The 12835-nt window shown below is 45.0% G+C and overlaps 1 protein-coding gene across 3 annotated transcripts in view; it reads right to left on the bottom strand.

The window, feature by feature from the left end:
- Positions 1-3855: 3855 nt before the first annotated feature.
- The window catches only part of MID2 (midline 2), a 99054-nt gene continuing 90074 nt past the window's right edge, over positions 3856-12835 (bottom strand). For all 3 annotated transcript variants that reach the window (XM_007506940.2, XM_056809419.1, XM_007506941.2), the window contains 3 exons: positions 12323-12484; positions 10756-10963; positions 3856-4394 (listed from right to left, as the gene is read on the bottom strand). In XM_007506940.2, the coding sequence (XP_007507002.1) occupies positions 3992-4394; positions 10756-10963; positions 12323-12484 (773 nt within the window). In that variant the 3' untranslated portion in view covers positions 3856-3991. The remainder of the gene's footprint in view (positions 4395-10755; positions 10964-12322; positions 12485-12835) is intronic.

The following is a 12835-nucleotide window of genomic DNA, read 5'->3' as shown; positions in this document are numbered from 1 at the left end:
CTGGGATGGGATCTCCCTGAGTTCAGACATAGCCTCAGATACTTCCTACCTGTGTGACTCTGGCCAAGTCACTCCACTCTGTTTGCCTCAGTTTCCTCACCTGCAAAATGAGCTGGAGAAGGAGATGGCAAACTATTCCAGGATCTCTGACAAGAAAACCCCAAACGAGGTCGCCAAGAATTGGACCTTGGTGGTACGCTTAAACATCAAAATGTTCATGCTGTTCTCTTGCTCTGGAATCCATCCTTGACTCTTTCTGGTTAAACAACAAAAGTAGGAAACTATTGCCCAGTTACTAGCAGCACAGCTAGGCCTGCCAAGAGAGGGAAAGGTTCGGAACTTAGGGACCCCGAGACTCCTCTCCGCAGCATTTGGCACTATTGACTCTCCTTTCCTCTCTTGGCTTTTATGGCACTACCCCTTCTTGGATGTCCTCCTAGCTGTCTGACTACTCCATCTCAGTCATTTTGGCTGCCTCTTCATTCGTGTCCTGCCCAGCTATGGGTACTATTCCTCAAGGTGCCGTCTTGGGGCCTCTCTGGGTTTTCTCTGTACGTTCTCTCTTGAGGACTCCATGAATTCCCATGGCCAGTGACCAGCTCTAGGGTGGGGAGATCAGTACATCTAAATATCCAAGCCCAATATCTCTCCTAAGCTCTAGTCCCACATTACCGACTACCGACAGACAAACGTGTAGCTACATCCCCCTGGAGATCCCGTTGGTGTCTCAAACTCAACATGCCCCACAGGCCTCCGTCCCAGACCCTCTGTGCTCCTGAACTTTTCTCTTACTGCTGAGGGCACCACCACCCTGCTAGTCGCCTAAATCCGCTGATTTGGTGTCATTCTTGATGCCTCATTCTTCCTCATCCCTTTTATCAAATGAGTCTCCAAGCACTTCGCCCTGTCCCCTTCTTTCCATTCACAAAGTACAGTAGCCTAGTCTGGATGCTCATTGTCTCTCACCCAGACGATTGCAGTAGGCTCCTAATTGGGCTCCTGCCACAAGTCTCTCCCGTTTCTGCCCCGCCAACTACCAAAGGGAGGGTTCTAGAGCACAGGAAACTCTAGGCTTGCTTATAAGACAAAATACACTTTTATTTGGCATTTAAGGTCCTTCGTAATCTTGCTTCCAGCCTTATCACATGGCTCCTCTTCATGAACTCTAAATTCCAAATCGATCACCTTGTTGTTCTTCCCACATCTTCCCATTCCATCTCCCACCTCCAGGTCTTTGGAGAGAGTTCTCCTTGGCTGGAATACACATCCTTACATCTAAGAGTTCCTTGCTTCCTTCGACATCCAGCTTAAGTGAGACCTCTCACAGGACACCTTTTTGATCCTCAGCTACTATGCCTTCTCCCACAAGTCATTTTCTATCTTTTCTTTATTATATGTGTACATATATGTATATGTTGTATCCCTGTTGGAATGTAAACTCCTTAATGGCGGGGAGCATTTTTTTCTTTGTACTTCCAGTGCCTAGCACATAGTAGGCACTTAAAAGGCATTTGCTCACTGTCATATAAGAACTCTCCATAGATCACAGAACTATTTGTGACTCGAATCCCCCCTTAACTCAGAGATTTGGGCTACATTACTCCCCAGCCCCGGTTTTAAGGGGAAGTGTTGCATAGTTGTCCGATATATTTGAATAAAATGTTCCTTTGTAAAGGCTAACCTGATTGTTTAGTGGTTAAATGGAGTTGGGGTAGGAGAGGCCAAAGGAATGGGCCCAGGACCTCTGCATCTTACAATATGTGATGGATGGAATTTCTCTACAAGTAGAAGCTTTACTACCTAGGTCCTCTGGGTAGACAACATTGGTAGGGGAGCATGTCATCATCTCCCCCTGGTCTATCGTGGCAGCCCCCTGCCTGGTCTTCCTGCTTCCAGTCTCTCTCCACTTGGAACCAGCTTCCATTGTGCCTCCAAAGAGATTTCTTAAAGTGCAGGTCCGTCGATGGCCCTCCCTTGCTCCATCCACTGAAGCGAGTCCTCTGTTTGATGCTCGAAGCCCCCTTTCCCAGCTGGCCCCTTCCTACACTTACTCCTCTCCATGCACACTACCATCTGATGGATTGACTTGCTTTTCCTCACACATGTGGCTATCCCCGACGCCTGGAATTCTCTTCTTCCTCAATTCCAACTCTTCAAATGAGTCCCTCCCTGGCTTCCTTTGCTACTCAGCTTCTGGTCCCTCCAGCTGCTAGTGCCAATCTCCACCCAGGGTTATCTTCCATCGCTTGCTTCTGCATCTCATATATACGCAGACAGATGCAAGCATCGGCTCCTTCATGAGAATGCGAGTTCCATGAGACCAGGGGCTGAATTGGCTGAATTGGCACATAGTAGGCATTTAATAAACCCTTGCTGGCCCTTTCAGGAAACACACCCTTCTCCGGTGTTCTCTAATACTTCAGAAGTGGACAAGGTAAATATATTTACATCCAAACGGTTGCTTTGTTATATTTCAGGATTTTGTAGGTCCACCATTGAAGAGCAGAAGCTCAGAGCTGGTTGCATCTATTAACAGCTGACAGCCATCTGGTATCACCAGCCCCATCAGTGTCCTCGTGAGTCTGAGGGTGGGAGATTTTTATGAAAGGCAGTCCCTAGCTGGGTCCTTAATTTCAGCCTTTTGGAATTGTGAGGCAGCCTTTCCAGCCTTCCAAATCCTATATTCTGTTGGTGAGGCCTTGGGGAGCCCAGCCTCATCTTTACACAATGAAAAAGCCTTCGAGGAAGAGCTGCTGTTAATTATAATTCGGTGCTTACATATTCATTAAAGCAGGCAGGCTCCCCAAGGACCTCTACAAGACACCGCTTTGTTAGCCTAATTCTAATTAGTCACTGTTCCTTAAAGCAATAGAACTTCAATGCTTTGAAAGTCTTTTGACCCAGTCTTTTCATTAATTCCTGCTAGACTTCTCCCCAGTTAGTTTTAGCGAATGAATTCATATTTCTTCATTCCTGATCTGGTAGCTCCTATGGTGCTCTTACCAAGGAATCGCTCCAATTCTAGACCAGTGCTCTGGGTAGATGTGGGATAGAAAGACAAAAAGGTGGAAGAGAGGAACGGAGGGGGAGAGGGACAGAGAAGCAGAAGGGGGAAGAGAGAAATGGGCAAGGATGATGGAGGAGAGAAGCAAGAGATCTGTAGAACCAGAGAGAAAAAAAGGGAAGACGCGGGCAGGGTGGGAAGGACAGAGAACAAACAGAGCTGTAGGGGTGGGATAGGAGGATGAATCCCTATAGGATCAGCAATGAAGGAGAACACGATAGATTTTCTTCTTTCTATCATATAAAATGAGGATCACGTTTACTTATAAAAGCCTCTAAGTCAACAGAACTGGAAGAAATCTTGCCCGACTCTTTCTCAGATTGATCCATCTCTGGCTTTACAAGAGAGATGAAGTTAATTTCATATTTTTCTTTTCCTGGTCTTTCCACAGCCATAAACTAGAGTTTGATGATTCGTTCCTGTTCAAATCTGCACTCAACAAAACATCTAAGACCAATCGTACCAAGGGGCTTGACCACCTTTGGCTGTTTGGGTACCACATTCTTCCAGAGTCCGGGAGGCCCTCTCAGAATCATGCCTGAGCTAAATCAATGGAGAACCACTTAGATTCCCCTTTAGTTATGCTCTGATGGCAGGAGAAAATCATTCTCTTGATTTCTCTACGGTGTGACTTGAACTCAAGACTCTTCCCAGGTTAGGGTCTGTCTTGAGAAACTCAATGCACTAAATTAAGGTTCATGAAAGCTTCATTTTGCAAAACAAAACAAAACAGAACACACACAGACACACAGAACACCCCCCCCCAAACTCAGTATGCAGAGTGATTTGGGTTGTTTTGAAAGGACTTTTATTTCATTATTTTTGTGAAGATTAGCTGAAGATGAGGTGGGGACAGATTGCTTGCTGGCGGAATGTTCTATTCTCTGCCTTGGGGAGCGGCCACAGAAACACGTGCTCTTTTGGGACTTAATGGCAAGCTTTCATCCCAGATACATATGGGGACTCTTGGGGCCTGCAGTTGCATTCATGGCGTTCTGGGTAATCGATAAAGTCTGGGACAGGCAAGCCAGATAGGATCATCAGGGATTTATTCCAGATGGTGAATGTTGGACAAACTGGGAGGATGAAAGAGACATTGAAGGTATGAAGGTGGAGAGAGTTAGCTGGGTCATAGAAGGAGAGCATATTGTTGTCATAATCCAGGAGGACTCCAACCCGTTTCAGCTGAGGGGGTACATCCACCAGCATTTCCTTGTTGTTGTGCCTCACAACAAAGTTACTGCTGCAGCGGGAGAAGACCCACGATGATGAGTTTTTGCCAATCCATTCATTCTTTGGCGCTGACTTGTAGGCAACACCAACAGCATACCTAAGGGCAATAGAAGGGAGAAAGAGGTATATTCATCCATCCATCCATTCATTCATTATTTTTAAAAAAACTCTCACTTTCTGTCTTAGTAATAACTTGAAGACAGAAGGGTATGGTCTAGGCCAGTAATGGTGAACCTATGGAAGCATGTGCCGGAGGTGACTGCTCCTCTCTTTCTCTCCACCAGGCCTGAGGACATTTCTCTTATCATCTGCCCCTCTGCCCAACAGCCCAATGGGAGCATTTCCTTCCTCCCCTGTTTGGGGTAAGGTGCAGGGCTCACATGCTTGTGAGGGTTGCAGTTTGGGCACTCAGTCTCTAAAAGATTCACCCTCACTGGTCTAGACAATTAGGGTTAAGTGACTTGCCCAGGGACACACAAGTGTCTGAAGCTACATTTGAACTTAGGACCTCCCATGTCTAGGCCTGATTCTCAATCCACTGAGCCATCTAGCTGTCCCTATTCATTCTTTCATTCATTCACTCAGTAATTTTTGTTGAACTCCAATCATGTGGCCAATTATGTAGTACTTGAGCTAAGTACTAGAGGAAATGCACAGGAAATACGTTGCCCTCAAGGAATTTCCAATCAAAATTCTGAGAAGCTGATACTGATACAATTATTACTTAAGTGTCAGTGCCCAATAAGATGTCTTCCTAGTCTATCCTTACATAGATGTTCACTGGGAGATGCCAGTGCCTTGGTTTACTCATCTATATAAGATATCCCCCCTCCCAGATCCAGACCTCTGAGTTCATGTATGACCTTGGGCGAGTACCTTTCCCTCTCTGGATCTTAGTTTCACTGGCCTGTGAAATGTCAGCGCTGCATTTAATCACCTTCCAATGCTGAGATTCAGCCATGAGGGGTTAAGGTGGGGGGAGGGAGCAGCTCTTTTCTCATTCCTGCCTCTCTTCTTTCCCCACCCCCAGCATTGAGCAGAGTGAATAACGGGAAAATGTGACCTTCAATGAATGGCTATGGCAGGGCCAATAAATCTTTAACTGCTGCAGTGTGCTTAACATAATGTCTGCTCTCTAGAGTTTTCTCTAAGCGTCTCTTATGGGGTGAAGAAGGATAGAGGTTTCACTTTGTAGAATTCTGGACTTGCAAACGCTAGCCTCGCTCACTCTGAAGAGCATAGACGACTTGCTATGGGATAAGCACATACCCAGATATGTGCAGATATACCGAATTAATATGCGAGGCCCTGTGAGCATCTTGGTGTTCGGAGAAGCGAATTCCTTTTCCCTTGTGGCTTCTGAATTAGTAAAATCCACCAGTAAAATCCCAGGAGTGAAAACCCCGTGGACCTTTCTGTAAGGCCTCGCTTTGATTTCTCACTTGAGAGAACAACCCAAGGTTATCCTCTGGGCACCTGGCAGATAATTGGCATGTATCCCTAATGTGTTTGCTTTTCCTTGCTTCCCCCCCCCAAAAAAAAAACCCAGCCAAGGTCCCCCACTCTTTTCATGAGTGTCTCTCTGGATTTAGGCAGCCCCGAGCATTAATAAGACCCTCCTTCCTAGTCACCCTTGAGTAACTTGGGAAACATTATGGTCCCATCTCTCTCAACCAATTATTGTACTCAACGACTCCAACACAAAGGCCCCAAAAGCTAAGGCAGCAAATAACCAATCAAATCCCAGAATCCCTGACAAGGAGAGAGCCTCATTACCAAATGCCAGAGCTGGGACTTTTTCCTTTATTAAAAAAATCAAGCTAGAAAGCAATCTTGGGGTGTGCCGGACCACCGCCCCAATTCAGATGTGTTTTTGATGGACTGAAGCATCCCACTCCCCTCTCCAGCCCTCTTGAGGTCTCAGTTGGTTGTCCAGAATATCCTTTAATAAATCTTCTTTGGCCATGCGAACCTTGGCCTTAGTTTCCTTTTCCTATTTACTTGGAGAAGTATTTGTTGCCAAACAAGTGAAATAAAACTGATCAAATCTCGTTTTTAAGTTCAAACTCATATTCCAACTGCTGTAGTGAGAGGCCCTACTTTAATGGGCTTTGGCCAATCCAGCCTACAAGGCTGCAGAAAGTCAACTGGGATATGAAGAGTGCTGTGCCTCAGACTGAATTCAGGAACTCACAGGCCAGCACAAACCAGATTGAGTTTGGGACTGTTCTAGAAGGGATTCTTGGTTGGGGGTGGATTCAGTGATGGCAAACCTTTTAGAGACCGAGTGCCCAAACTTCACCCTTTTGCCACATTTGAGTCACCCTCTTACCCCATATAGAGGAGGGAGGAAGTGCTCCCATTGGACTGCCAGGCAGAGGAGCGGGTGATATGAGGAATGTGGAGGAGGGGGGAGAAGAGCAGCCCTCTCCAGCAGGCACAGGCACATATGCCATAGGTTCACCAACATGGGACTAGATGATCCATAAAGTGCCTTCTAATTCTTAGATCCTGTGATTCTCAGTCTCCTTCACTGGCTTCTCTTACTTTGCCTACCCCCTAAGTGGTACTATTCCCCGAGACTGTCCTAGGGCCTCTTTTCTTCCCTCACTGTCATTTTTCTTGGTGATCTCATCTACTTTCCATCACTTCAACTATAACCTCTACATATGTAACTCTCAAATCTGTATCTACAACTCTGACTCTTCTAGGCATCTAGGTGGTGTAGTAGATAGAGCTCTGGGGTTGACATTGGGAAGCCCTGAGTTCAACTCCCACCTCAGACACTTGGTAACTGTCTGACTTGGCATATCACTTAACCTCTCTTGGCAGCCTCACTTTCCTTAATAGTAAAACTGGAATAATAATAGTATCTACTTCCCAGGGTAGTTATGATGATCAAATGAGATGATATTTATAAAGTACTTGGCCTGGTGCCTGGCACATAGTAGGCACTTAATACATACTGATTTCCTTTCTTCCCTTGCAAGGTATAGTTTTGCACTTTTATTGCCTAGTATATATGTCCATCTGAATGTCTCACTGACATCAAACTCAACACACCCCAAACTGACCCCATCACCTTTTCCCCAAAGCCTCTCTCCCTAACTTTTCAATTTCGATCAATGGAGAAAGGTTAACTGGTCACCTTAGGCTCAAAACCTTGGAATGATGCTGGGTTCCTCACTCCTCCATTGACCTCAACATCCAATCAGTCACTAAGTCATAGAGATTCTACCTCTTCAGTTTGTCTCTCACATTTGTTCTTTCCTTTCCACTACTACTGCTTGACAAGTCCATAAGGACATTCTGGGCCCACTGAGGCACAAGCAGCCAGAAAAGATACATTTGCAGATCTGCCTCAAGACTCTGGCAAGGACCAGTCTGACCATGCACGTACTCCTCAAGGCAGGTGACACCCGTGTACCCTAACTGGTACCAAGGATGTATGCTCTTGATATATTAGTTTCCTTTGATCATAAAGTATAGAAACTATAAATATTGGACCTATATGCTCAATAAAATGGAATCTGTGACCCCATTCATGGCCCCCTTGACCCTGTTGATTTCTCATCCACACAGGATTTCTCCCTTCTCCCCTGAGCCGATCTCCAGAGAAAACCAACTCTTATCAACTGCTCGCATGCCAGTTCAGGCTCTCATCACCTAATTCTCGGAATTACTTCAATAATTTCCTAACTAATCTTCCCAATTCCAGGCTCTGATTCTTCTAATCTGTCTTATGTACATTCTAACATACAGCTCGAATTGGTTTCACTCTTATCTTCAAAAACTGTCAATGGCTCCCTATTTCTAACTAAATAGTATCTGCCTTATTAGTTAGCCATTCAAAGCCTTCTATGATCTGGCTCCAAGTTTTCTCTCCAGCCTTCTCCCATACCTTTCCTTCTACAGGAACTCTAAATTTGGGTCAAACTGTCTACCCAGCATCCCTCAAACATATCCGTTCCCAACTCTGTGTTTTTGCTCAGAACATTTTCTATGCCTGGAATGCCTACTCCACCTTGATCTCTGCCTATTAATAACAGCCTATGCAATGCCAGACATATCATACATAGGTCTTAGCAAATGGCTGTCATTTGATTGGTTGATTAGATATCCTTCAAAGCCTAGAATAAAGGCAGCTTCCTTTCTGATTTCCCCCAGACTGATATAATCTCTCCTGATTATATGATGAAATGCTCAGCACTTTGAAGTTATTTTATGAATTTGTTACTTGATATCATAGTTATCTTTGTCTAGCTTATCTCCCCTACTGAGGGAAAAATAGACCCAGTGTCTTTATTTGTTCATTTCCTTCTTTGTTTTCTTTGCTAGGTCTTCTTCGCCCTCTTGCTTTCTTAATGCAAATATCCCTCAAACTCCATTCTGAGTTCTCTCTTCTTTCTATATTCCCTGGGTGATTTTGTTCACAAAATGTCAGCTCTCACCCATATGGCTTCAGTTTGTTGGGGGAATAATATGCTGAATTATCCACATGTTGTCTCCCCACTACCATCATCCACCAGAATGGTAAACTCCCGGAGAGTAGAGATTGTGTTTTCTCTTTTTCTTTGTATGCTCAGTGCCTGGTCCATAATAAATGTTTGCTGATTGATTGATTGATTGATTGATTGACAAAGTACTTTAAGGTTTCCAAAATGTTTGATAGATATTATCATATTTGTTCTAATTAAGGAAATAAATCCATTACTCTTTGTGTAAAGAGAGTCAACGTTCCTAGCTTGCAATAAACCAGAGAATGAGGAGCGAGCTTATTTTAGCTAGCTTAGACGCCAAAAAGTTCTTTGGGAGATGAAGGACAAAGATGAACCCCAAATACATCACTAATCCACATCAGTTCATGAGAAAATAACTGGAGAGGCAGCTAGATAGCCCAGTGGATACAGTGCCAGGTAGGTTCCAATCTGGTCTCAGACACTTTCTAACTGTGTATGACCCTGGGCAAGTCACGTAACTCCAATCACCTAGCCTTTGTCGCTCTCCTATTTTCAAATTGCTACTAAGACAGAAGGTAAGGGTTTGAAAAAAAGGAATTGGAGATCGCCCTTTTGGAAGCTGCCTTAACTCGGGCCCCAGAGAAGTGGCTGGGCATTCAGTTCTCCAGTGCAGGTATTCTTAACTGGAGGTGCGTACAGTTTTGAAAGAGCGTTTTGATAGGCATTTGTCAATTTTGTACATTTAAAAACGCTGGTCTGAGAAGGGGTCCGTCCATAGGCCTCATTGGACTGACAAAGGGGCATAGAGAAAGGTAAGAAAAATCCCACCTCCAGTCGTCTCTGCTCCGAATGCCCCTGCTGTCTCCCCAAAGTCTGCTTTGGTTCAGCAACCCAATCAGCATTAACTGGATGCTCACCCACTTCTGGTGACTATTAGAGAGCCAAATAAGCCCTCCAGAAAGAACCTAGAAAGCTCTGTTTGCAATGATGAAATCGCTGGCAAAGAGACATTAGGGACACAGGTGGTGTTTTCCTCACTGTTGCTCATTGAAGGCAGGGGCTCCGGAAGAGACAGCTTTGGGAAGTGAACAGTTGGTTAAAAAGTGACTGTTTTAGAACAGGATTTGACTGACCAGATGGCCTTCGTCAAGTATTTATTTCAAGGGCTATCACACGGAGGAGGGATGAGGCTTATTTTGTTTGGTCCCAGAGGAAAGAATCTGGCAGGAGCGGCAAAAGGGGCAAAGAGGCCAACTGAGGCTGGGAAAGACAGCCTAATGATTTGAACTAGCCCAAAGCGGAAGAGTCTGTCTGCCTTGGGAGTTCGTGACTTTCTCCAAGCAGAGGCTGAGTGACCACTAGTGTGGCCGGTTTGTAGAAGGAATCCTTGTCCGGGTACAAGTTGAACTAGATGGCCTCTGAAGTCTCTGCCAACTCTTAGATTCTGTGGTCTTATAGATTCTCAGGTATTCTATACCCATTTTACAGAAGAAACTAAAACCCAGAGAGGGAAAATTACTTATGCAAGGTCACACAGTGAGTGAGGAAGTACATAGCAGGGTTGGGACAAGAACTCCTGACTTAGCTCAGAGGCCATCTACTTTAATCTCTTTATTTTACAGAAGGGGAAACCAAGGCCCAGGGAGTGGAAATGATGTGCCTGAGTACAGCCAGGTAGTCAACAACAGAGGCAGGATTCTTAACCTCAGATTTACCAGGGCCTTGGAGTTCAAATCCAGGGCACTTTCCATGGTACTACGCTGCCATCTGGTTGTTTACATACCATGTTTGTTTTCAGAGTTGAGAAAAAGCTGGAAAATAGTTTCTGAAGCAACATTTCTTGGACTTTGCCCTTTTTTGCCCCCTATTAGGGGACTACTATTATTGTTATGATCATTATTATTATGCCCCTAGGACATACAACTATTATCCCATCTGCAAGAAATCTGACAATGAGGACACCGAGAGGAAGGAAGGCAGGCAGACAGAGCTACTCACCAGGTTGAGGACCCCATGACTATCTCCCAGTAATGGCAGCCACTGTCAAGGAATACATTCCCGGTGGCTCCATAGCAGCCGGTGCCACTGAACCTTTCTGGGGTGTGGCTCTTCTTCAAAGAACTTTCATCTTTCTCCATTTGTAAGCCATCATTAGAAATCTTCAACTTCTTGTGAGTCATTTTTGGGTCCAACTTAAAGGGCTGGCCTGCCGATGGAAGAGGAGGACAAGCACAATCAAACAGTTAAGGATTCCAACCAAGCCACTGTCTGGTATCCTAATCCCCTAGGAATAATTTGTCAGGTTGCCTCATTCTTTGCAGTCAACAAGTTGGATACATACATTAGCCCATTGACAACATCCATGGGAGGTATTATTATCCCCATTTTATGGATGATGAAACTATTGCTCAGAAGTAAAGTGAGCCAGCTAGGTACCAGGGGTGGGACTGATAGGTTCATCAGATAGAAGGATTCTCAAAGGTCATCAAATACAACAGATGAGTAAACCAAGGCCCCAAAACATAAAGTGCCTTGCCCGAGGGAACACAGCTAGTTGAGTGTCAGAGGTGAGATTCAAGCTTAGATCTCTACTCACTCCAGGCCCAAAGCTCTTTCCATTATATCCCTTTGCCTTACTAAGTGCCTAAATTGGCCATTTTTGGATTGTTAAATTATTATAAGAGAGTAGACCAGAAGGTACAAATGAATAAACAAGTATTTACTATGTACCTACTATGTGCCAGGCACTGGCCTTCGGGTACAGATTCAAAAAATGAAACAATCCCTACTAGCAGAGAGCTTACATTCGTTAAAACAGAGCCCTAGATCTGCCATGATAAACTTCAGGGACCGCCATATTTTGAGAGTTTACAGTTGTCCCGAGAGGCAGCCAGCCAGCCAGCCTTAGAGTCAGGGCCCTTCCTCTGACACATACTGGCTGAGTAATGCTAAGGTCTTTAAGATTTGAAGTTGCAGAGCAGGGGCTAAGAGAGAGCTGCCTAAGAGGAGAGCGCCTTATACCAATGAAACCATAGGTCTAGATATCCTCCCCCCAAAAGAAGATCCTGCCCACCAACAACCCTATCATGGTAAGTAGGTTACTCAAAAACATCCCATTACCAGCATTCAAGAGCCAAAGACGAAAGCTACAAGTGATGATTGCCTTCTCAATACTGCACTGACAAATGAGAAAAGGAAACGGAACCCAGTATGGGAAGATTCCCACTTTACACTCCTCCCCGTTTAGTATTTCTTGACATTTTTTCTATCCAACATTGCTTTGGGTTGGGATCCAGTTGGCTATTTGGTTGGGAGAGAAAAGAGATTGGAATTTTTCTCATAGGAAAAAGTAAGGGTAACGATGATAAACATCGTTTGCCGATAGAACAAAAGGGCTTAGAACTGGGCTATTGAGCAATTTCCCCCTTAAGTCTCTTCACTTTGCCCCACTCTCCCATCTGCAGGGCAAAGAGCATCTAATCGGGCAGTTTGGTAGCGAGAGTGACCAACGAATCAGGTCACTGGTCAAGGATCAGGGAAAGCCCGATAGGCCCCTAGGACATACTGTTTGTTTTCAGTCGGGTTGGTTCACTGTTTCGGCTGCCTGCCTGGTTTATGGCTTTGACGAGAAAGATGTAACGAGTCCCACTCTGGAGTCCGTGCACTGTGTAATGGTTCTGTTTAATGTTGGGCACAATCATCCAGCTATCCACAGAGTTATACAGGCCTGAGAAAGGGGGGAAAAGCATATTAACCAGCAAGTAATCAAGACAGGGGAAAATACAGTCACATGGCAAACATATCACAAGCCTGCAGATGGCTATGGGAACTCAGTTTTCCCCTCTGCATCCTAGAAGGCCGGATGAGAGAACATACCCCTGGGTACTCTTTTTTTTGTTCCCTGGAGCCTGGGCTATGCCAAGCTCCTTGCTGCAAACAGCCAATACAGCTGCAAGAAAGTTTTGTGACCTAAATGCTGGACTCATAAATGGTCGCCCAAGAACATATCAGGGACCACTCTCCAAGTGGTTGAATCAGCATTTCATCCTGGGTCTCACTAATTAGATCCCATTTGGAA

This window comes from Monodelphis domestica, chromosome X, assembly GCF_027887165.1.
Source record: "Monodelphis domestica isolate mMonDom1 chromosome X, mMonDom1.pri, whole genome shotgun sequence".
Taxonomy (NCBI): domain Eukaryota; kingdom Metazoa; phylum Chordata; class Mammalia; order Didelphimorphia; family Didelphidae; genus Monodelphis; species Monodelphis domestica.
The sequence above is the reverse complement of the archived record's forward strand: the minus strand, read 5'-3'. Positions and strand labels throughout refer to the sequence as shown.